Raw genomic sequence first — 25535 nt, forward strand, 5'->3', positions numbered from 1 at the left:
CTCCTCTAGTCTCAATAGTGTCCTTTGTCAGTAGCTTGCTACAACACTATCTTGCTGCACACGGGATTAATATGCTTCTGCTCCTCTAGTCTTCATAGTGTTGTAATGAAACACACGTGTTTAATATGCTTCTGCTCCTCTAGTCTTCATAGTGTTGTAATGAAACACACGTGTTTAATATGCTTCTGCTCCTCTAGTCTTCATAGTGTTGTAATGAAACACACGTGTTTAATATGCTTCTGCTCCTCTAGTCTTCATAGTGTTGTAATGAAACACACGTGTTTAATATGCTTCTGCTCCTCTAGTCTTCATAGTGTTGTAATGAAACACACGTGTTTAATATGCTTCTGCTCCTCTAGTCTTCATAGTGTTGTAATGAAACTTGCTAAAGAGGAGGGGTTTGATCTGAGTAGTTGTTTTTAGTAGGATATAATTTGTTTGTAATTACCCCCTAAGAATCAAAAGAAAAGCCGCCTAATATTTTGTTCAATTTTTCAGCCTTGTATGCAGTACCCTCATCTCATCTCAGCGGTGCCAATTTTTTTCTTCATTCTTTGATTGATTGATTGATAACTCTTATTCAACAAGTTGCATTCGGTTTTGGAAGGTATAGGGTTTGTTGCACCGGGATTTCACGGTATAGATGTATAGGAGGTATGTCCGAGTCCAAGTCTGTAATTAGTAGTAGCGAGTATGCGTTTCCTAGAGGTGGTTCTACGGCTTTAACGCCGTTGGAAGTCAAGGAGATTTCCAATGAAGCTACCAAAGATGTGCTATTTGAAGTTGCCAATCTGAACAAAAGATCCAAGAGTGGTCTGGGTTTGGAGGAGAAATCAAGAAAGAAGCAGCGTAGAAGTGGTAAGAGCAGATCTAGAGAGGAAGGGGACAAGGACGAAACCGATGAAAACAAGGTGACTGTAGAATATTTAAATTTTAAGAATCTTTTACCGAAATCATTAGTCTTTGGCCAAATACAGTCAGTTAACAAGTTGGACATTGTGTTGGCATTAGAGAACAATTTAGTTGGGTATATACCTATAACTTCGATTAGTGCGGAAATGACTGATTTGGTTGATAAATTTGAGGAAGAGGAACAAGAAGAGGAAGAGGAGGAGGAGGAGGAGGAGGAAGAGGAGGAACAAGAAGAGAATGACAAGAAGATGAGCAAGGCTACATTCACAACCAAAGAGGCAAAAGTATTTCCCGATTTAAAATCGATATTCACAGTAGGATCTTGGATAAAAGCAAAAGTTGTCGAGGCAGACAATAAAAGTAAGAAAAAAAGGATAGAGTTAAACATAGAACCAAAAGTTGTTAACGCCAACATCGAGGAGGAAGATTTAGTTCCAGGAAACGTATTGCTGTGCTCGGTGAAATCAATCGAAGATCACGGTGTGATTGTAGATATTGGTGTCAATGGCTTTTCTGGATTCTTGTCCAACAAAGAAATACAAAACGCCAAACATCTTGATCTAAACAAGATAAGCGTTGGGCTAGTTATTGCATCTACAATTGTTGCTAAACCCTCTGGAAGAATATTAACTTTGAAGCCGGTGGATTCCACTTTTAAGAAACAACAAGCAGTGAGCAAGATAGCATCCGTTGATTCTATTCAACCTGGTATACTCGTTGACGCTTTGGTCAGTGAGATAGCTGAGGACGGGATTTTAGCAAGAGTCTTTGGTTTGGTTGATGCAAGTATCAATATTTCGCAGCTACATGTTTTTAGTGTTTCCGATTTAAAACACAAATATGCCATTGGAAGTACAATCAAAGCCAGGATTTTAGCAGTTTTAGAAAAAGGCGGAGTTAAGAAATTGGTACTATCTTTACTACCCCATGTATTGCAATTAGAGGGCAAATTACAAAAAGAAGAAGTGCTTGAAGCGTTTCCTATAGGTCACATATTTGACGAAGTTGAGATTGTTGGAACAGATAGGAGTTATATTTATGTTAGTTTCGGCTCGAAAGCTTTATTTGGCCAGGTACACAACTCCAATCTTGCTAGCAACAAGTCATTGCTTGACTACACCATAGGCAGTAAACACAAGGCGAGAGTTGTTGCGTTCAACACTATTGATAATTTGTTAGTTCTTACCTTTGATGAAAAAATCATTCAAGCAGAATACCTAAGTGTAAAAGATATTCCATTGGGGACATTATTGCCAAACTGTGAAGTTGTGAAGGTGTTACCTGATAACGGAGGAATCAATTTGAAAATCAATGGCGGTGGTGTTGAATTTATTGGAACTGTTCCTCCAAACCAAATGTCGGATATTAAGCTTGTATATCCAGAGAGGAAATTCAAACCGGGCTCCAAAGTGAAGGGTAGAATTTTAGGCCACAAGGGTAAGATACCATTGATCACCTTGAGGAAAGCATTGGTAAATCTTGAAGATGATGAGATACTTCTGAACTTTGATGATGCCAAAATTGACTTTAGGACAAATGCCACTGTGGAAAAATTTGTTCATGGTGGTGCAATTGTTTCATTCTTTGGTACCCTTCGAGCTTTCTTACCAAAGACGGAGATTTCGGAAACCTTTGTTGAAGATGCTAGTAAATATTTGAAACTTGGCCAAATTGTCAAGGTTAAAATATTGGATATTAACAAAGAGAAAAAGAAATTGATTGTCACCTTAAAACAATCGAGTGAATTATCGAATGCACAGAAACTAGAAATATCACAGCTATTGCCAGGAAGATCCATGGTCGATGCTGTTATAGTTGAGAAAAAGAATAATGCAGTTTTGATTGAACTTGTTGGTGGTTCCAATTTAAGAGGTGTTATCAGCGATGGACATCTTTCAGATGGAAACTATGAGCAGAACAGAGCACTATTTAAGAAGCTTGAGATCTCAAGTAAAATCCAAGCTTTGATATTGGAGAAGGATTTAAAAGCAAGAACTGTTATTGCCACAGCAAAGAAATCCTTGATTGAAGCAGCAAAGAGAAACCAATTCCCAATTGATTTTGACGATATTCAGCCGAATAAAGCTGTTAAAGGATATATAAAATCAGTCACCAATCTCGGATTGTTTGTTTCATTTGCTGGAAGGTTAACTGGTTTGATCTTGGCGAAATATGTAAGCAGGAATTCAAATGAAGATTTGTCAAAAAAATTTTACAAATACCAGTCAATCGCATGTCGTGTATTGAGCATCGATCAGGAGAATAGGAGGTTCTTGTTAACATTAACCGATGGTAAGGATTCTGATGATGAAGAGTTGGTGAATCCAGTTGACTCTAGTAAGAAATATGTTGCTGATTATACATCAGGAACAATGACCAAAGCAGTTGTAAAATCCGTTAAGGGAACTCAATTGAATGTTCAATTGGCTGATAACTTGCAAGGCCGTGTTGATGTTACTCAGTGTTTTAAATCTAGTGATGATATTAGAAACATGAATCAGCCATTGTCTGCATTCCATAAAGGAGAAGCGATTGAGGTTAAGGTTATCGGTGTACATGATGCTAAAACTCACACATTTTTACCTATAACACATAGAAAAGCACATAATCAGACGATTTTAGAGTTGTCTATAAACGACCCGGTTATTAATGGCAAGGAGTTGAGTAGCTTAAGAGTTGGTGATGTTAAGCCCGATGAAGAGTTTTTATCGTTTGTCAACAACATTGATCGTGGATTTGTTTGGGTTTCTATATCTCCTGCTATCCGAGGACGTATCCCGTTTTTTGATTTGACTAATGATGGGACTATTTTCCAAGATTTTGAAAACAAGGTTCCCATTGGTTCTGCATTGAAAGTCAAGGTGAAGGAAGTTGACGAGGAGCACAATACTTTATCCTTAGTGTCAAGAACAAAGTACATTTCCAAAGTTGAAGATGTTGCAAAAGGTGAAACATATCCGGCTAAAGTTGTTAAGATTAAAGATACTTTTGTATTGGTTACTTTAGGTAACAAGGTGATTGCATCATCATTTATAACTGATGCTCTCAACGATTATACTGACAAACTAGACCATGTCTTTCATTCTAATGAATACGTTGCTGCTACAGTTCTCGATGTTGATGTCGAAAATAAGAAAATTTCCGTTAGTTTAAGAGACGAGAAGAAAGCGACAGATAAGATGATCAGCACTGTTGAAGATTTAGCGCGTGGTCAGATTGTCAAAGGGTTCATCAAAAACATTGCCAGCAATGGAGTTTATGTTTCCCTTGGTCGATCGGTGCATGCTTTAGTTCGAGTCTCCGACCTCAGTGATTTATACTTAAGAGATTGGAAAAAGTATTTCAAGCAAAATCAATTAGTTACTGGTAAGATTATAAATTGTAAAGAAAAAGGTAAAGTGTTGATGACATTAAAGGATAGTGAAGTAAATGGAGATTTAAGGATTTTGAAAAATTTTGATGATTTGCATATTGGGGATATATTTGAAGGGACTGTAACAAAGACAACTGATTTTGGAGTGTTTGTTAAGTTAGATGGTACTATTAACATTAGTGGGTTATGTCATATCTCCGAGATTTCTGAAAATGACGTTAAAGAAGTTTCTAAATTGTTTGGTGAGGGTGATAGAGTAAAGGTTAAGATTTTGAAAATTGATCTCGTTAAAAAACAATTGTCGTTGGGTATGAAAGCATCTTATTTTGCAGAAGGCAAGGGGGACGAAGAGGGAGAAGATGTTGATATGGAAGACGCCGAAGACGAGGAGAACAAAGAGGATAATGAAGATGAAGACGAAAGCATGAGTGAGGACGATGATGACGATGATGTTATCATCGACGCCAAGGATAACCGAGATGATGAGTCAGAATTTGAGGAAGAAGGAGACAATAATTCGAACTCGGACTCTGACCAAGAAGATACGGGTGTGTCGTCTACTAATATTGGCTTGTCGACAAACGGTTTCGATTGGACAGCTTCAATTTTGGATCAGAACAAAGATGATTATGATTCCTCTTCAGATGAAGATGAAGAAACCAGAGAACTCAGCAGCGGCAATAAGAAAAACAAAAAGAAAAACAAGCAATCCAAGCATGTTGAAGATAAGACGATTGACCTCAATACCCGTGCGCCTCAATCTGTTTCCGACTTTGAAAGATTATTGATTGGTAATCCCAACGATTCGATCTTGTGGATGAACTATATGTCATTTAACTTACAGTTGAGCGAGCTTGATAAGGCACGTGAAATTGGAGAAAGAGCTTTAGAGACGATAAATTATCGAGAAGAGCAGGAGAAATTAAACATCTGGATTGCATTGTTGAATTTAGAGAATAGTTTTGGTACTGACGAGTCGTTGGATGCAGTATTCAAAAAATCGTGTCAATATATGGATTCATTCACGATGCATCAGAAATTAGTAAACATTTATATAATGAGTGAGAAATTCGAACAGGCTGAAGAAATGTTTGAGAAAATGTTGAAAAAATTTGGTAGGGACCATGTTTCGATATGGGCATTATATGCATCATTTTTACTAGATCAGAATCACCTGGAGAAAATCCATGATTTGTTATCTCGAGCATTACAAGTTTTGGCTAAACGCGATCACATTGAGGTTGTTCGGAAATTTGCTCAATTGGAATTTAACAAGGGAGATCCCGAACAAGCGAGATCATTATTTGAGGGATTGATTGCTGATGCACCAAAGAGAATCGATCTATGGAACGTGTACATTGACCAAGAAATCAAATTAAAGGAGAATAACAATAAGCAAGAAAGCAATGTTGATAATATAAGAGATTTATTTAATCGAGTTGTTGAGAATAAGAAAGTATCGCGAAAACAAGCAAAATTTTTCTTTAATAAATGGATGAAATTCGAGGAGAAATTAGGCGATGAAAAGATGATGACGAGAGTCAAAGCTAAGGCTATTGAATATGTTCAAAATCAAGAATCTTCTAACTGATTAGGTTGTATAGAAATAGAATAACTTTTAACTTTACAGAGTATTTTTTTATATTTTTTTGGGTGCAAAAGAAAACATAGTTTGAACATGGCTGCAAAAAGGCGCTTCGATTTATTGAGCGACACTATCGAGCGACACTATCGAGCGACACTATCGAGTGACACTATCGAGCAGAGCGAGATAGTGTTGTAACAAGCTAGTCAGTGTTGCCCCACTATTGAACAGAGCGAGATAGGTGTTAGCTAGTCGGTGCTGCTCCACTATTGAGCAGACACACGGGTTTGATTGCAAACCTTATATGGGGTTAATTTAAATTCAAAGTCTTTATTCTTATTATTATTAAAAAGAGTATAGTGTGTGTGTATATATATGTGTGTGTGTGTATGTGTGTGTCTGTGTGTATGTGTCTGTGTGTATGTGTCTGTGTGTCTGTGTCCGTGAAGGAGTATCCGGGTATTGGAGTGGCTCTGTAGTGAATCAGTATATGTTTTGTAGAGGGATAAACGTCAAATGGGATAAAAATATTTTGATATTGATGTAGGGAGTAAGACAAAATCGTAAGATTTATTTTGTATTCTAAAGATCGTTGAAGGAGATGATCTCTGATTGTTGAATTTTATTGAATCGAGTGTCTGACTCTTGACGGTGATGGCGTCAGAGATTGGAGAAGTTGCAGAAGTTGCAGAGATTGTAGTTGTAGAGGATGTAGAGATTGTAGAGATTGCAGATGTTAGAGAGGTGGTAGCTAGTCAGTGCTACTTCACCAACTCGTTCTGCTCGATAGTGGACTTTGTTTTATATATATGCATGGACATGTAACAGAGATTTGCACACTAGATTTTAGATTTTGGGCTATGATATCACTATTATTATTAAAGCTTTGTTGGCGACACTATTGAGCAGAGCGAGATAGTGGAGCAACATTTTGTACCTTGATACCTTTGCACGATAAAGTTGCATCAAGTTGATTGAATATACATTAGAGAGAGAATGATTTGAGCAATAGGAGTTGCACTATATTGGCTGACTCATTGAACAGAAGGAAAAACATAATTTTCACTAATCTCTACCCACTAATCTCTACTCTCTACCCACTAATCTCTACCCACTAATCTCTACCCACTACTCTCTACCCACTACTCTCTACTTTCTACTCTCTACTCTCTTCTTCCTCTCTACTCTCTACCCACTAATCTCTACTCTCTACCCACTACTCTCTACTTTCTACTCTCTACTCTCTTCTTCCTCCCTACTCTCAAGACTATCTCGCTCTGCTCGATAGTCTGTCTACTCTCTTTTTCCTCTCTACTCCCAAGACTATCTCGCTCTGCTCGATAGTCTGTCTACTAAAGATACGCTAACAGATATATTTTGTATCATATAGAGAGATAAAGGGAGCAATGTGTTACAGTACAGGATTTGATACATTTGGTACATACATTTTGCAAAGGACACTTTATATCGAATCGAATGCAGCGGACTTGGTAAGTGGTAGCGCTATATATATATATATCGACCAGAGCGAGATAGTGGTGCAACACTCTGTAGTTGCCACCAACAGTAAAATAGAGACTAACACTATCTCGCTCTGCTCGATAGTGGAGAAGCACTTTGACTAGTAACACTATCTCGCTGTGCTCGATAGTGGAGCACCATTGACTAGTAACACTATCTCGCTCTGCTCGATAGTGGAGCACCATTGATTAGTAACACTATCTCGCTCTGCTCGATAGTGTTTTTTTTTTCTTTCACATGGAAAACAAACGTATGATGTTGTTGTTGAGGCGCGCGCATAAACAGGGATGCACACGGTAGCGCTCTTAGTTAGCGATGTAGTTTGTGGTGGGTGTAGTATAGTACTGTTTTGCTGAAAAAGTGGGTGTAGAGAGTTTACTGAATTGGGTTGGAAGGAATAGACCTACCAAGGGGGTGGAAAAGAGGGGAGATGGGGTGAAAAGAATGCTACTCCACTCTCCACTATCGAGCAGAGCGAGATAGTGGAGAAGCACTTTGTAGGTTGTTACAACATTATTATAAAGGGCTTTAATATCTCCACTATCGAGCAGAGCGAGATAGTGGAGTAGCACTTGATAGACACTTGGTGTGTAAGGATCAAGCTTGGGTGAGGCTCAAGCATGGGTGAGGCTCAAGCATGTGTGAGGCTCAAGCATGGGTGAGGCTCAAGCATGTGTGAGGCTTGTTACAACACTATCTCGCTCTGCTCGATAGTGTTGCTCGATAGTGTTGCTCGATAGTGTTGCTCGATAGTGTTGCTCGATAGTCTTGCAATATAATACGATAAGAATCTATAGGATAAAAAATATGATTAATCTTTTTAGCTGATTATATTACCATGTATTAAAAATCACAGATTTCAAGGGATATTAAATGTGAGATGAGACTAAAGGGAGTTACATTGCCTCTCTACAAAAAGATATTAATATACTTTCTCAAACCAAACTCTCTTCTCAGTCACTCTTTATTCTTTTGTATTCTCTTTATTCTTTTGTTTATGTTTTTGTCTAGTACTAAACTTCGTTGGGTAGAAACTGTTTTAGTATATTTTTACCGAGACCCAATAAAATTTTATCCGGATTTAGAGACAAGTCAAGAGACAAGTTAGTAAATAAGAAAAGTTAGTAAATAAGAAAAGTTAGTAAATAAGACAAGGCGGTAAATAAGACAAGATAGTTATATTCCCTAGTAGGTTCTCTAATCCGTTTTCGCTGATCCCCATCCCTCATTGTACTTAGTTCCGAGCTTTAAAACTTTGCAACACTTTTACCTTCTGTCTTTCGTGTAAAAGAGAGATTTTGATTTTGATTTTTTTTTTTCTCTTGACTTCAAGGTGAGTGATTATTTCACAAGACAATTAAATGCTTTAATAAAGTCACATACTTAATTAGCACAGTAAATTCACATAGTTAAATGGATTTGGTTGTAAATGCTTATTAGTTAATGCTTTGTATGTGACTTTAAGTACTTTTGTTGTTAGGTTAGTATATATATATCTATCACTTGCCCGTTTTAAATTTACAACATTTAATCAAATTGTCAACCATTTTGGACAAGCTATTAAATTAGTATATTCTTTACATACAAGCTTGTGCCTTATACATCCTTATAAGCTTGAGCCTTATACATCCTTATAAGCTTGAGCCTTATACATCCTCACAAGCTTATCCTTATACACCAAGCTTGAGCCTCACACAAGCTTGATCCTTATACAAGCTCGAGCCTCACACAAGCTTGATCCTTATACAAGCTCGAGCCTCACACAAGCTTGATCCTTATACAAGCTCGAGCCTCACACAAGCTTGATCCTTATACAAGCTCGAGCCTCACACAAGCTTGATCCCTACACCAAGTGTCTATCAAGTGCTACTCCACTATCTCGCTCTGCTCGATAGTCTGATAAAATGACAATAGACAACATACAACCAAACCCTCCTCCCCCTTATTCAAAAGCTCCTCCTACTACTTCAACAAACACTCTGGATATCGTTCAAGCCGCAGCTGTATCGTCTCCACCACCTACACTACCACTATCACCGCTGGCGAATTCCGATCCAAGCCTTTTACACCATCAAAGCTCCTTGCAACAACTAGCTCACTACCAACAACAACAACAACAAAAACAGCTGCTGCATGTCCAATCAGATTTGGTCTCTGCAGCTCAAGCTTTGACCCTGTTGACTAAAAACGCCTCATCGCCATCACTGGATCTAGAAACAATAGTCACTACAGACGATTTGGACACAACTGCATCTCATGATTTTGCAACTACAGCTTCGGGCGAAGCGCAAAGCCAAAGCCAGAGGGAAAGGGAAAGGGAAAGGGAGGAAGAGGAAGAGGCAGAATTGCCACAACAAAGACATCCTTTAGTCTCAACCGTTTCCATGGTTGCTAAGCATCCCGTTGTTATGAATGCCGTTAAATACTATGAAACTTCTAAAAGAAATTACCCATCATTCAATTATGCTGCCGGTATAGTTGAAGCAGCTGCAATTCCAGTTGTTACCAAAATCGAAGACAACTTAAACACAAGGCATCAACATCAGTCGAGAAAACCGTCTTCTACCGATATGACCCCGGTATCTTCATTTGACAATAAACAGTTGCAATGCGAACCTCGGCCTCAGAAGCAGAAAAAGAGAAGATACTCAAATTCAAGTAGTATGTCTACTACTTCAATAACACCATCAACATATGACGTTAAAAAAAGATTACAGTTTTGTATATGTATTTTAAAAGCAGCAAATGCCAATATCAATTCAAAAATCAACTTTCTTCAAACAAAAATAAACGAAACTGAAATGGCTGTTAAGGAAGAGCGGTATAAGCTACAAAATGAAGCACAACAACAACAACAACAACAACAACAACAACAGTATTCAACAAGCGACGAGGCTACTCAAAAGACTAAATCCGAAATTGTTGGTACAGTTAAGAAAATTATTCATTTGATTTCGAATTTCCGTCCAAGCGCCTTGAGCCAGCCACCGGCATCGCCAGTAGTACCGCCAGCAGCAACGCCAACACCAACACCAACAGCAATAACTCCAGAAGATAGTGACTATAATACAAGCAACACCTTAACTCCAACTTCATCTCAACATTCGTCATGTATCCAAGATTATGAATTGAAAAACACCATACGTGACATCATTTTGCACCTACCTGCATCCCTACAAAGATCAACAAATCATCAGCGCAATGACAGTGGTGATTATACCTCTGCAGATGGAAACGATCGAGTATTTGCTTTTGCCAAGGAGAGTTTAGATATGATTACTAAACTCACTAATGTGTTTAGCGAACAATTGGAAAGAGTAGAAAGTTGGGTAACGGGCGTAGAGGGAGAAGAAGGACAACACTTGCAACTATCCGGTATCAATGAGAAGGAGGAGGATAGCGGTAATGCCGAAATGAGGGAAGAGAAAAGCGATGGTTCTTTCAGCACAAGGTGTTCAAGTGAAGAGCCCGATGGATTGACTTCTGCTACGAAAAGAATGAGAATTGATGAACTTGTAAGTTGAAAGAAGAATGAAAATGCAAATAGCCAACATGAAGAAGAAGAAGAAAAAAAAAAGAAGAAAAATGTCCTTCAAAGAAGGGAAATTTGATAGAGTGCATGTATCAGCTGGTCTTGATAGGTATACATATATTTATATATTAACTTTCACATCATTAGATAAATTTATTACATTGTTTTTATAGTTGTTGAATTTGAGTTTATAAAGTGTCGTGTTTTATATTATATTCGTTGGGAGTAATAAAAAGGGAGGGGGAATGAAATGCGTATTAACACGATTCGTACTTTTCTCTGAGTCTCAAGCAATGTTGAGTAAATGCAAAGAGGTGATGAGTATTCTTGCACTAGACGCGCATCCATTATTCTGATAGTTCAATTTATGTGAACAAAAACTCAGTTGCCATATTGATATACAGTGGGTATCCTTCCCCCCCCCCCCATATACACACGCACATTCTCTCCTTCTCCCTCTCCCTCCCTCTCCCTCCCTCTCCCTTTCTCTCTCCCTCTCTCCATTCTTCTTAGAGCTTTAGATCGATACGGCTTGGAATCCTCTACCACTAACAACACCCATATAGTCACCCACATTCTGTCTCCAACATACATTATTCACCTCCAATTCTTCCTCATATGCTAAAACAGGTGTGTCGATAACGTATCCTACTGCGCTGCCGCTACTGCCACTATTACTCATTCCTCTATCACCACCACTGATACCACTGCCATTCCCATTCGAAATTGGCAAATTATTATTGCCATTCAAACTTGATGTAGAACTGGCACTAGCACTCAGATTTATGTTGTTAATATCCCATACTAGTACCTGACAGTCGTCTCCTCCACTTAGCAAATAATTCGAAGTAGGATGCCACTCAATCAGATTGATCGCCGGTCCATTTCCTTGACCAGCAGCAGAAACATTTGCAGCACCTGCACCCCGACTCATTGCCGGTGTTGATGTAGATGCATCAATAGTGGCTAAAGGCAATCCAGGCATTCTCATATCGATAATTATAATCTGATTAGAGTTGACACCAATGGTGGCTAAATGATACTGATCAATATTTGAGGTGGTCAATTTTAATAATGCCTTTGAGTTGTAGTTTGCTGAGTGTATTTGTCCAGGAATCCTTACAGTTCCTGAAATTGATGTGGCAGATTGTCCAGAAGATCGTGATCCCTTTGACGAGTTCACGGGAGATGGTAGTGGCTCATAGATTATTGTGGAGTGCTCCAATGATCTTAGATCAAATACCCTCATTGATCCATCATTCCCTACAGAAGCAAACACATTGGTGGATTTATGTATAAATTTAACATCAAACACTTCCGAGTCATGTGCAATCAACTGGGTCTTGACGAGGGCACTGTCTGTAAATTCGTCATAGGGATGTGATCGATTCAAATCCCATACGGTGCATGTAGTATCTACACTCGATGTGATTATGATATTCGGGTCTGTGGTGTTCCAATCAAATGAGGTCACGGGAGGATACGTGTTTGTCTCCTCGCTAGTACCTGAAATAGCCGTGTTGATATTGGCACTATTACTAGTTGAATGACTACTACTTGCAGTGTTATTAGCTAATGTATGCGTCTGAACTAATTGATAATTCTCATTCCCCAAATTGTTCACCTTGTATAATCGCATCACCTCGCTTGAAGCTGCTAATCGTTGAGGAGGTATCATATCCGTACCACTGCCACTGCCACTGCCACCACACTTCAGCATCATTGGGTCCCATTTCAAATGTGTTATAGGATAATCTAAACTAATATCAGCAACACGCTTTAGGAATATCTCATCATTACCTCCGCCACTGGTATCGTCTTCGTAATAATATCCCGTTCCTGCTCCTTGTCCTCTTCCTGCACCACCATAATCATAATTTTGTGATTGGTATCCATAAACAATTTCTAGTTTATTAGTGAATCCTTCCTTATACGACCCAAATGCAATACAATCTAGTGAGCTGTTGCTACTATTATTAAGACAAGTCCAATCACATGCAAAAAGCGGGTATTGACTGAAATAATATGAATTTCGCTCAAAAAGTCCTAGTCCCGCTGAGGAAATTGGAGCCATCCCTGGTGTTGTCCCCGCAGTCATAAGTCCACTGACTGATTGGTATGTATGAGCTGGTGATAGGGGGGCGTTAATTGCGGCGATAGTGGCTGCTGCTGCGTGGTTCATCTTGCCGGGACTTGCCAAAATTGAAGGCGACGGAGCTTGCAGATATGAAACTGATGGAGCGTTTAATGTCGTTCCCTTGGACAAGTACGGCAGATCCTGTTGTGAAAACTGATTCTGATTCTGATGCTGATGCTGATGCTGATGCTGATGCTGGTGCTGGTGCTGGTGCTGGTGCTGGTGCTGATGCTGATGTTGATTCAGGTGATGTGGGGGAGGTATGCGATTCGTCATTGAAGAAGATGTTGGTGGTGGTGCATTAGACAAGGATGATTGTGACGCAACAACACTTGTTGGGAAATTTGCATATGGTAACAAAGGTGAGTAATTCGCTGTGTATGCTGAAGAACTAGGAGGCGGTAAATTTGAACCTGTTGCAGTTGCTGTTGCAGTTGCTGTTGCTGGAATTATCAGTGATGGGCTCGCATTGTATCCATTGTTAGTGTTGTTATTGTTATCACTACTATTATGATTTCCTGCACCACTTGTGGCGGCGCTACTGCTACTTATTGAGCCTCTCTTCCTATGGTGTGAGTTACTATACCAGTCCATGATTTTAGCTTGATGATGTCCAAAAAAAAAAGGTCTGTTTTAAAGTTATCTTGTGCAAAGTATACTAGTGTGTGCTATATAGTGGGTGGGTGAAGAAAGATGAATGCTCTTTTATATCAGTCACTTTTTTCTTTCAATATAAGTTAATTGACTTGTAAAGAATTTCACGTCATTTGTTGGGGTGGTAAGGGGAAAGAGAAGAAGGGAGCGAGCCAATGTAAGGGGAAAAATTCAGTGTTTCTGTAGATGATGGGCCACCAAGATTTAACAACAACTCTCTTTGATGTTTAAACCTCCTTTTTTTTCGCTGCTATTCAATAGACAAGGGAACCAGCTCTGATTATATTGAATTGATGTTACAGTTGAATGATTAGGGGGGTGAGAAAAAAGATGCTGACTAAACACTATCGAGCAAACACTATCGAGCAGAGCGAGATAGTGAAGCACCACTCAGTAGCTTGTTATAACACTTTGTAGCTTGCTACAACACTATCGAGCAAACACTATCGAGCAGAGCGAGATAGTGGAGCACCACTTTGTAGCTTGTTAGATCAAAATCGAGCAGAGCGAGACTATTTGTCAACGACACTGTTAGCTTGTTACAACACTATCTCGCTCTGCTCGATAGTGTTCATAGTGGAGCAATCCTCAGCAGCTTGTTACAACACTATCTCGCTCTGCTCGATAGTGTTGCTCGATAGTGAGCAATACTTTGTAGCTTGTTACAACACTATCTCGCTCTGCTCGATAGTGTTTCGATAGTGTTTCGATAGTATTGTAGTCTAAACTTTACATTCTATAAAATCCAACTCAAACATTACTACTTATATCAGTCATTAAAAAAAGGTTTTACCTCTCAGCAGCTACTTCTTCAACGCTGGGACAAGTACATATTAAATTTAGGTCGCCATAAGTATCATTCAACCTAGAAACAGTGGGCCAACATTTGTTCTCCTTCAAAAATTCTAAAGGATAAGCAGCTTCTTCTCTAGTGTAGCCTCTAGTTTCCCAATCACAAGAACTTACTAGATCTTGAATTGAATGTGGTGCATTCTTCAAAACTTGTCCCTTGGAATCGCCCGCAACGTATGCGTCAATTTCCTTGCGTATGGAAATTAACGATTCGATAAACCTATCCAATTCTGCAAGGTTTTCCGACTCTGTAGGTTCAATCATCAAGGTACCGGCAACAGGGAAAGACATTGTTGGCGCATGGAAACCATAATCCTGTAATCTTTTGGCAATGTCAATGGCTTCAATTCCACTCTTTTGAAATTCTCGAAGATCCAAAATAAACTCGTGAGCACAATGTTTTAAGCCTTCACTTGTTGACGCTTTGTCATTGACAAAGAGAATTCGGTAATATGGCTGTAATTTGGTTAACATGTAATTAGCATTCAACATTGCTATGGTAGATGCATATGGTAATGAATCAGCTCCCAACATCTTAATGTATGAATACGAAACAGGTATAACTGAAGCGCTTCCATATGGCGCTGAGTTTACCGATCTTATAGACTCTTGAGTTGAGTGTGGAGTGTTAACAAAATGATGTTTTGGCAAAAATGGTTCCAAGTGTTTCTTGACACAAACTGGCGCTTGTCCCGGTCCACCACCACCATGACTCAACGCAAATGTCTTGTGGATATTCAAATGGCACACATCTGCTCCTAAATCACCAGGTGAAGTTAAACCAACTTGCGCATTCATGTTAGCTCCGTCAAGATAAACTAAACCTCCATTCTTATGTACAATGTCAATGGCTTGCCTAACTCCAGGTTCAAATAACCCATACGTCGATGGATAGGTGATCATGATGGAACAGAGATTAGCGGCATGTTTCTCTGCTTTTGCTTGTAAATCTTCCAAATCAATAGATCCGTTATCTAAACATTTCACTGGTACAACTTTTAAACCACACATTGATGCAGAAGCAGGATTTGTACCATGGGCACTTACTGGTATAAGACAAATATTCCTTTGTTCGTACTCTCCCCTGGACTTGTGGTACTGTCTAATCAAAGACAACCCAGTATATTCACCTTGGGCACCAGAGTTGGGCATGAGGGTAGTAGCATCAAATCCTGTAATGTCATTGAGATCCTTTTCAAATTCATCAATGAGGTCTTTGTACCCTTCAGCTTGATCCTTAGGTGCAAAAGGGTGGATCATATTGAAACCGGGAATTGATAATGTTTGCATTTCTACTGTAGCGTTTAATTTCATAGTACAGGAACCCAATGGGATCATTGAGTTTGCCAAGGACAAATCTTTAGATTGTAAAAGATGCAAGTATCTCAACATGGCAGTTTCGGAATGATGCGTATTGAAAACTTCATGCTTTAAAATCTCATCGTTTCTTAATAACTCCTCAGGAATAGATGGCAAATCTTCCATTGGCGTAATTATCTCGCCTGTAAATAACTCAACCAAATCTATCAAGTCTTGTTTTTCAACGGTTTCATCTAATTGCAAAGAAACTGTTGAGTCGTCAACCTTGAATAAATTGATACCATACTTGTCCAATGCATTTCGTAACAATTCATCAGCAGTGATACCATTCAACTTTACGGTCAAGGTATCAAACCACTTATCGTTTAAAATCTCGTGTTTCTTTTCAATCTCCTTTGCCAACAAGGTGGTAAAGCCATATACTCTCTTGGCAATGTTCTTCAACCCCTCAGGTCCATGATATACTGCGTAACTTGCTGCAATATTGGCCAACAATGCCTGTGCTGTACATATGTTTGATGTTGCTTTCTCCCTTTTGATGTGTTGTTCTCTTGTTTGTAAAGCTAATCTCAATGCAGGGTTCCCTAATCTATCCTTGGAAACACCAACAATTCTTCCTGGAATCTTCCTAGCGTATTTTGAAGAAGTTGCAAAAAACGCAGCATGTGGTCCACCATAACCAAATGGTACACCAAATCTCTGCGAAGTCCCCAAAGCAATGTCTGCTCCATAAAAACTTGGTGGTTTGATCAAAGTCAATGCTAATAAATCTGCAGCCATGGCGAAAAGTGCCTTGTTCTTGTGCAAGATTTCTCCAATTTGTGAGTAATTGTTTATTGATCCCGTTGTTGTGGGATACTGTACCAAGGCACCGCTTACATCTTTGATAATCTTATTCAATATAGAAACGCCTTTTTCGGTAGCTAAGTTCAACTCTTTTATTTCAACGCCAATATTTTCAGCTCTTGAACGAATAACATCCTTAGTTTGTGGATGCAATTCTGAATCAATAACATATATTTTCTTCTTGCCCTTTGAATTTTGAAATGATAAGCTCATGGCTTCACCTGCTGCGGTCCCCTCGTCTAACAATGAAGCATTTGCCATATCTAACCCAGTTAATGAAGTTATCATGGTTTGATAATTCAATAAACTTTGTAATCTACCTTGAGAAATCTCTGGTTGATATGGAGTATATGAAGTATACCACTCAGGCAGCTCCAACAAGTTTCTTTGAATAACCGGAGGCAATATAGTTCCAGCATAACCTTTACCAATAAAGGATTTAAATATCTTGTTTTTGTTAGCTATTGAATGTAAATGCTTCAACATTTCTTGTTCAGTGAAACCTTGCAGTGGTTGAATTTGTAATTTACGTTTGAATAGCACATGTTGTGGCACGGCGTTAGACAAGAATTCGTCTAAATCGGTATAGCCTAATGTTGCAAGCATATGTTTAACATTTTCCGGGTTTGGTCCAATATGTCTTCTAGTAAAAGTATCTAAATTTGATAGTGTTACTTTGCTAGCATTGGGATTAAATACATTTGCATAATTTTCCAGTGAAGTATTTGCCGTGGCTAATGGTCGACATATCGTCTGAAATCGGATATTTGTTCTAAGGAACCTCCTTTTACTTAAAAACCTTGTGGTTCTAATCATCTGGTGAAAAATAATACCTGCTAAAGCTCCTTAGCTTTACAAAGAGGAACAAGAACAAGAAGAAGAAGAAGAAGAAGAAGAAGAAGAACCCACGAGTTTACAAAAAAATTTCTATAAAAAAAAAACAAATTTCATGGCTCTCTACTTTATCATCCTTATATAAGGCTATTATCAAATGACTAAATAAGAAAAACTACAAACTCGATTGTCAATCAAAGTTGGAGTTATTAAAAGATAAGTTATTGAAAAATTATTAACAAATTGCGATGAGCACTCTCAAAAGAAGTCAAAGAAAAATATCAGAAGTCAAGAAAAAAAAAATTGGCTTGACAATTTATATATACAGAATTTTAACTCCTTTTAAGACACGTAATAAGGAGGAGGATAAACCGTGGTGACAGTCAACACTATCGAGCAACACTATCGAGCAACACTATCGAGCAACACTCAGTAGCTTGTTACAACATTATCTCGCTCTGCTCGATAGTGTTGCTCGATAGTGGAGCAACACTCGGTAGCTTGTTACAACATTATCTCGCTCTGCTCGATAGTGTTGCTCGATAGTGGAGCAACACTCGGTAGCTTGTTACAACACTATCTCGCTCTGCTCGATAGTGTTGCCCGATAGTTCACTTTGACTTCTCTTTATTTTTATTTTTAGTTTTAGAAAATCACCATTTATTGCATTTGATTTCACCACATGGAAAATAAGTCTATTTCTCTGACTTGACAATAAAGATATAATATAATTACTGTAATTATATGACACATGGTAGAGCATGTAAGAAAAAGAGTCTGATTTACAAGAAAAAGATAATATTTTAGTTTCTTAAAAATTTAAATTTTTACTTTTCTTCTTAAATGGGTAATGGCCGTCGTTGGGAAAAAAAGGTACAAACATCAAGTAAAAATAGAAAAAGACTTGATTGATTCGAAAAGTTTACATTTTTGCTCCTAAAATGGTAACTTTGACAATGGAATTATACTACCCTTTTGAGAATTTTTTTGAAAAAACAATTTCAACATAAAGTCTCTATGTAGAAAAATCGAAAAAACAAAAGAAAAGGAGCTCTTTTTTCCAACATACATAGAGAAACCAAAAACTATTTATCATAGTATCAGATTATATCAGATACAAATATTCTTTTTCTAATGCTATATCTTATGGAAAAAGAAAAGTGCTTGGTCCCTTTGCAAATGGCACAATATGGTCAAAAGTTGAAAATCATCCTCACCTGCTGACCGAAATAAGCTCCCCCTGTAAGCTCAGATACATCACCATCTACTGGCGCAGATGGTACATACTTATGCCTTCTTCTTGGTATCCGCTGCTGGTGTATATATCAAGTCTTTGTAGTTTGGAAAATGGGTAATGTACCAATAACTAATTTGACTCCAGGCATATGCAGTACTGTTAACTTCTCCATTACTGTACCAAGAAATGCAGCCACCAAATGGGGTACCAAACACACTCTTTCGCAATTCTTCCTGTATTGTCTTGAACCAATTGTCATATGCCTCGGTTTTAACCACAACTGACTTCTTTTTACCTTGCAAAACCGGTTTAGCAACTTTCAAGTAGTAATCAATACCATTTTCAATAGCCATCACCACTGATGAATGGCCTGTTGCCGAGTTGGGACCACCAATCAAAAACAAATTGGGAATTTGTTTAGGCAATATAGTACAATAAGCACTTGGACCTTCGGTATCCCAAAACTTATTAAGTGATACACCTTTAGTAGTCAGGATTGGTAACTTAAAAGACTTGGCAAGGTTGTAACCAGTACAAGCAACAATTATATCCGCAGGCACAAACTTATCATTGGTCAAAATAATACCATCTTCAACAACTCTTTTAATGTTTTCATTGGTAATCTCTATTCTCGGGTCATGTAAAGAGGGCACATAGTTGTAGTCAAAAATCAATCTTTTGCAACCAATCTTGTAATGGGGAATAAGCAAATCGTGATACTTTGCAGGCGCGTATTTCTTCACATACCTGTTTGAAATCGAGCTATTAACCCAACGCACAAATCTTGACAACAACCCGTTTCCCTTGTAGAGTGGAACTCGTGCCTCAGCAAGTGCTATCGTGAGCCAACGAACCAATAACAAACCATAATAGTTAAAGCTCAACAAACGGTAAAGCCACTGCAAAAATGATGGAACAGGTGGCATAATATAATGCTTTGATTTCGAAATTTGAGTTATTGATCCAACATTATACTGAGGATTATTCAACAAAGCAGGAACGACTTGGTTCGCAGAACATCCGTTTCCAACAACAACAACATTCTTACCCTTAAAATCAACCGAATGGTCCCATACCGCCGAATGCATATAAACCCCCTTAAATTTCTCCATTCCTTCAGATCGCAATTGATTTGGATACACTAACCCACCAGTGCATCCAACCAAGACCTTGGCCTTGTGTTCAACCTTTTGACCTGATTTCGTGTCGTGCGCATACAAGGTCCACTCCCCTGAATCCTCATCAAATACACACTTGTCGATATATGTTTGAAACCTAGTCTTTGGTCTCAAGTTGAATTCTTCAGCAACTCTCAAAATATATTCCTCCATTTCGTATTGAAAAGGTTGTACTTTGCTCCAGTTAGTTGCTAAAGCAAAGGAATAGGAGTACCACAATGCTGGGATATCTGAAGCACATCCGGGATACGTGTTGGCATACCAAGTGCCTCCAAAATTATCGAGTCTATCAAATATAGTGAAATCTTCTTCATGCAACTCCTTCATAGTCTTGATTGCAGTTCCAATTCCACCAAATCCGGCTCCAATAATAGCCACCTTCGAAGCAGAGTAAAGCGTAGGCAACTTGTTATTTATATTCTTTTTGGATACTTCATTATCTCCTAAAATGTCCTTGCAGTCCTTATACTTGACTCTGAACGATGATGGTGTCTTATGCGACTCCTTTGTTAACGTGACTGTAGACATAGTTTACTGAATACAACCCTATAATCCTCGACAAAAGGAACAACCGTTATGAACCAAAAGCTGCTGGCAAAAAAGGTGTCAAGTCCATTTACTTATATAACATTTTTTCTATATTGGGGTGAAAAATTTCCTGATAGGTTAAAAGAAGCAAATCTGGGGAGATCATGCATATGAAAATAAGACACTAAAATTGATAATTAGAACAAATAAAAAAATTAAAAAACAGGCAATATTTTCATTAGCACTTTCTTACCTTTCGTAGTTCTATATACGGATTAGTTTATTGTTTGATTTTTTTTTCCGCAAAGGCTTAAGGTCCGTTGGTTGTTTCTGCGGATATTCTTTATTATATGATGGTTTTCCGCAATGGTTTTGAAGGTCAGGTTGACCTAGTCTAGTGGAATAAGTTTCATGTCAAATTTTTTGTTCCCCTATCCATTATAGAAATTATTAGTTATTTTTGTCTGCTGTCTTAATTCTCTTCTGTGTTTTTTGGCCCCGCGCGCCTCTGACAGCCGTTGTGGGGACTAAACCTTTTCGCCATTTTTGGAACACAAATAAACTGCAAAAACTCTTAATCACTTTATTCATATCAATTAGTTTTGCGGATAAAACTAACTTTCTTTTTTTGGATAGTATATTCATTTTTTTTTTCATTGTACTTCCCTTAGTTTGTGTAATCTCCGAAATATTTTTTTGTTGTTAATTTCCCCCCTCATTTCGCCTAGTTGTAATGTGGGTTTGTAATGAGGTGATAGCAGTGATGTAATTTGTGTCTGCATGCCTCTCTAGTCTCTCTAGTGAGTCTCTCTAGTGAGCCCCTCTAGTGAGCCCCTCTAGTGAGCAAAGCGAACTAGAGAGGAAGGGTGAATGTGCCTCTCTAGTAAGTCTCTCTAGTGAGCCCCTCTAGTGAGCAAAGCGAACTAGAGAGGAAGGGTGAATGTGCCTCTCTAGTAAGTCTCTCTAGTGAGCCCCTCTAGTGAGCAAAGCGAACTAGAGAGGAAGGGTGAATGTGCCTCTCTAGTAAGTCTCTCTAGCTCGCTTTGTTCACTAGAGAGGAAGGGTGAAACTGTTTCTAGCGAGTTTGTGTAAAGTTGGAGTATATAGTCTGCGCAGCTTGTAGCTTGTCTAGCCCTTATCCTATGTTGGCCTTATCTTCTGTTGGTCTTATCCTCTCTAGCGAGCAAAGCAGAGTGAGTGTCGGTGACAGTGTGCTCCACTATCTCGCTCTGCTCGATGGTGTCGATAGTGTCGATAGTAAAAAGTGATACCTTACTTTTAAGGTACCGAATACTACTTTTCAGCCTTGTGCATTTAATATCTGTAAACAAATACTGGACTTGTTTGCAAACTATCCCTAGACTACAACCACTCATGAAAGAGGAAGGATCAAAATAGAGAAAAGGGAAAACTATTTCAAAGACAAAAGGTCTGTTGAATGCATCAATGATGTTCAACGTCTCTTGAATGAATTGATGATTTTCAACGTCTCTTGACAATCTTAAATCAAACCCGTCAGTGCTAAACCTGTCAGTGCTAAACCTGTCAGTGCTAAACCTGTCAGTGCTAAACCTGTCAGTGCTAAACCTGTCAGTGCTAAACCTGTCAGTGCTAAACCTGTCAGTGCTAAACCTGTCAGTGATGCTCCACTAGCTCGCTTTGCTCGCTAATCAAACCTGTCAGTGCTGCTCCACTAGCTCGCTTTGCTCGCTAATCAAACATGTCAGTGCTGATCCACTAGCTCGCTTTGCTCGCTAGTGTCGCTGCACCGCACCAGAAAAAAATGTTTTCATGACTGTCCCTCTTTGTTCACTTTGCTTGTCATAACTTCAACTGGTTCTTTCTTTTCTTCCTATTTGCTCTTCTCTTTTAGTCCGTGAGAACAATCTATGTTTTCTTTTAGTGCAATCATTTAATTATCAAAGATTTGATACACATTCAAAACCAGTATTTTACAGAGGTTGCCTCAAAAAAATCGTCCGCACCTAGTTTAAATAAATACCAGCCGATCCATTTATATTCCTTAGTCGCTGCTTCTGCTGCTGTCATCGTCAGTCAGTCATACAAAGAGATTGTGACTTTTTCTTTTTTTGTCCTTGATGTCATCAACGCCTCCAGAGATACGACGCCCTGTCAAGAGAAGGAGAAGAGGCACAAATGATTCTTCAGATGACGTGATTGAAATACATTCGGATAGTGAGCGACCCTCACGACCCTCACGACCCTCAAGAGCTTCAAGAGCTTCAAGAGCTTCTCGTGGTAATTATACAAGAGGATTGGTATCTAGACCTAGAGGAACACTAGGGAATGGAGGCGACGTTTATTCTGTTTCCTCCTCCGATGATGATAATGATGATGACGATGTTCAGATTATATCGGCTAACCAGTTTAACTCAACTGCAACCGGTGTACAAGGTACCTTTAATGAGGGAGCACCTTCCCGGAGTACCGGAGAAACAGCAACACGAGGGAGCAGAGAAAGCATTTCTAACAGAGACAGTGGAAATAGTAGAAGCCATAATACTACGAACAACACACCTCATAATCAGTCAAATGATACATCTACACCTCATAATCAGTCAAATGATGCATCTACACCTCATAATGTTGACGACAACTCATTTAGCAGCTTGGACGATTCAGACGAAATCCAAATCATGGAAGTACGGCGATCTCAATCTCCCTTCATTCACACCCCAGCTGGCCCATTTTCTTATATAACGAACGAAAATGCCACACATACTCCTTGGCGGCAGAGCGCAGCCCAAGATCAAGATCAAAACCAAAATCAGAGTCAAGCAAGACCCAACATAGATACTGATGACCGTCTCCTACAACATAGAAGACGAATACGGGCCTTAACCCGTAGACGAATACGACAGTTACGAGGTGATGAGGAGACTGGGGTACACTCTCCTTCTGGGCCCAGCGAAAGTACTAACCAAGATACGAGGAACAATCATTCTACAAACCAGAATTCAAGAAATCAGAACTCTACAAACCAGAATTCAAGAAATCAGAACTCTACAAACCAGAACTCTACAAACCAGAATTCTACAAACCAGACTTCAAGAAACTTACGTTCAAGACCGACGAGGAGACTAGTAAGAGGTACACCGCAGTTTGAGAATGTAATGCGGCGAGGTTACGGAGGAGGTTACTGGTTCTCTCGCCAAAATAGGGAGACCATATTTGACCACATTAGTCGTTACCATTTCGGGTTGGGTCCCTTTGTTGGTGATTCTGGGCTCGCCCATAGACTTTTTATGGGTCCTCCGGGAAATTTCGATGAAGATGAGTTTGAACAAAATGTATTGCGAAGAATAGAGGAAGACAACAATAGGACGTTGGATGCAAGACTACAAAGCGAGTCTGCGTTTAATAAAAAATCAATGGCTGAGAAACAAAAATTAGTTGAGGAAGAGAAACGAAAAGGAACGCACACAAACACAATTAAACCTGAAGATCATTTGGTTTGTGAGCTATGTAGTGTTGTATTGGGGCAAGGAACTCCTGAAGATTTCAAAGGTGATGCAAAGTATGACGCAAATTTTGCCAAATACGCTAAACAATATAATACTCAAGCACCTTGGTTCTGCGTGAACCCGTTTACGCTAGCTGACCATGATTTGAGCAAACGCATATTTGTAGCAAAATGTGGTCATGCATATTGTGGAAGATGTGTTAAAAATATTGGAGGAAGACCTTCAAGGCGACGGAAAGAGGATCCTCTGGACTTTACTATACGAAATCCAGACATTTTCTCACCTCGAAAATGTCCAGCAAAAGATTGTGCAAAAAGATTTGTTGCCAAAGCATTTACTGAAATATACTTTTAGCGAATAATAGCAGATTTGTTTTAAAATAGATATAGCATTTGTTTTTACTACAAAGTGAGGAACAAAATCTATACCTTTCTCCCCTAGAGACTAAGTAAGTAGCCCACTGACCAATCCAACCCTGGTCCGATTCTCCGGTTTTAACTCTTTTATATTTCCAGTAAATAGACCGACAAAACTCTTGGGGACGATAACCGTTTCTTGACATGTGTAAACCTTTTACTCACCAGTATCAATCCTCCACAGTCAAAAAAAAAAAAAAAAAAAGAAAAAGAAAAAGAAAACAATTCACACAAACCAGCTAATCTATGCTTTTTCCTATTGCTGTATGGTCCATCACCACCGACTCATTTACACCAATCCGGCTCTAGACCTGTAGGCCTCAATTTGCACATTGTAGTTCATCACCTTCTTGATTCCTGAAAATAGGTCTATGGTTAAAAGAAACACATTCCCATTGTATCCATCTTCCTCAATGAGCGTTTTGTCAATGCTGCTGTCCAAACTCTCTGCAGCATCAGACTCTTCTTGCGTACGTTTTGCTGCAACTTGTGGCTTTGTATCCAACACCTTCAGATCATCTACAACCCCCACCAAGTGATGAAATACCAACTGAGTTGCAAAGATGCACAAATCCAACGCAATCAACTCAAATCTCGAGTATGGATATCTCTCGCCTATAAATTGAATAGTGATTCCTCCATGCAAAAACGCATCCGTATTCACACTATGCGAGTATGCACCAAATATTAGATGACAAATAATGCAAAATAGATTGCCAAAGATAATACCTCTTAGACTTATTTTGATTATCGCCTCCTTGTGCTGAGCAGATAGATGTAGTGTTGGGATCTGCGGATTAATATGTGAAATAGATAAATGAATAGACAAACGTATCAAGAGCTTGAAAAATGATAAATCTCGCAAATATAAAATGACCATCAACACAATTTCAATCACCTGGATCGATTCTCGGAGATTATTCAAAAAGAATTTCTTTCTCTTGTATAGTACCGAGCTATTATTCGTTATTGTCTCTTCAACAGTAGGATATTTCTGGTTTTGGAACTCCCGGAGCTCTTTCTCAATATTGACTTGGAAATGCGTCATCGAATAAAAGAGAATAAAAACCAACTGATCACCATTAAACGATTAAATAGGGTACAGATATCAAAAGTGGTTCCTGC

The 25535-nt window shown here is 38.8% G+C and overlaps 7 protein-coding genes across 7 annotated transcripts; 3 read left to right on the forward strand and 4 right to left on the reverse strand. All coding sequences in view use genetic code 12, as the record gives it.

Annotated features, from left to right (window-relative positions):
* Nucleotides 1-656: 656 nt before the first annotated feature.
* Nucleotides 657-5876, forward strand: KGF56_004431 (uncharacterized protein; the record flags this gene model as incomplete). The annotated part of the gene is made up of 1 exon (XM_049325869.1): nucleotides 657-5876. The coding sequence occupies one exon, from the start codon at nucleotides 657-659 to the stop codon at nucleotides 5874-5876; it is 5220 nt and encodes a 1739-aa protein (XP_049178504.1).
* Nucleotides 5877-9295: 3419 nt separating this feature from the next.
* Nucleotides 9296-10915, forward strand: OPI1 (transcriptional regulator; the record flags this gene model as incomplete). The annotated part of the gene is made up of 1 exon (XM_049325870.1): nucleotides 9296-10915. The coding sequence occupies one exon, from the start codon at nucleotides 9296-9298 to the stop codon at nucleotides 10913-10915; it is 1620 nt and encodes a 539-aa protein (XP_049178505.1).
* Nucleotides 10916-11440: 525 nt separating this feature from the next.
* Nucleotides 11441-13654, reverse strand: KGF56_004433 (uncharacterized protein; the record flags this gene model as incomplete). Its single annotated transcript, XM_049325872.1, has 1 exon — nucleotides 11441-13654. One exon carries the CDS (start codon nucleotides 13652-13654, stop codon nucleotides 11441-11443), a length of 2214 nt encoding a protein of 737 aa, XP_049178506.1.
* An 849-nt stretch (nucleotides 13655-14503) lies between these two features.
* GCV2 (glycine decarboxylase subunit P) lies at nucleotides 14504-17548 on the reverse strand (the record flags this gene model as incomplete). Its single annotated transcript, XM_049325873.1, has 1 exon — nucleotides 14504-17548. The coding sequence occupies one exon, from the start codon at nucleotides 17546-17548 to the stop codon at nucleotides 14504-14506; it is 3045 nt and encodes a 1014-aa protein (XP_049178507.1).
* A 1305-nt stretch (nucleotides 17549-18853) lies between these two features.
* On the reverse strand, nucleotides 18854-20509 carry KGF56_004435 (flavin-containing monooxygenase; the record flags this gene model as incomplete). Its single annotated transcript, XM_049325874.1, has 1 exon — nucleotides 18854-20509. One exon carries the CDS (start codon nucleotides 20507-20509, stop codon nucleotides 18854-18856), a length of 1656 nt encoding a protein of 551 aa, XP_049178508.1.
* Nucleotides 20510-22608: 2099 nt separating this feature from the next.
* Nucleotides 22609-24348, forward strand: HEX3 (SUMO-targeted ubiquitin ligase complex subunit; the record flags this gene model as incomplete). The annotated part of the gene is made up of 1 exon (XM_049325875.1): nucleotides 22609-24348. The coding sequence occupies one exon, from the start codon at nucleotides 22609-22611 to the stop codon at nucleotides 24346-24348; it is 1740 nt and encodes a 579-aa protein (XP_049178509.1).
* Nucleotides 24349-24699: 351 nt separating this feature from the next.
* Nucleotides 24700-25458, reverse strand: KGF56_004437 (uncharacterized protein; the record flags this gene model as incomplete). The annotated part of the gene is made up of 1 exon (XM_049325876.1): nucleotides 24700-25458. One exon carries the CDS (start codon nucleotides 25456-25458, stop codon nucleotides 24700-24702), a length of 759 nt encoding a protein of 252 aa, XP_049178510.1.
* Nucleotides 25459-25535: the final 77 nt, after the last annotated feature.

The sequence above is a fragment of the Candida oxycetoniae genome (genome assembly GCF_023343755.2).
Source record: "Candida oxycetoniae strain CBS 10844 chromosome Unknown scaffold14, whole genome shotgun sequence".
Taxonomy (NCBI): Eukaryota; Fungi; Ascomycota; class Pichiomycetes; order Serinales; family Debaryomycetaceae; genus Lodderomyces; species Lodderomyces oxycetoniae.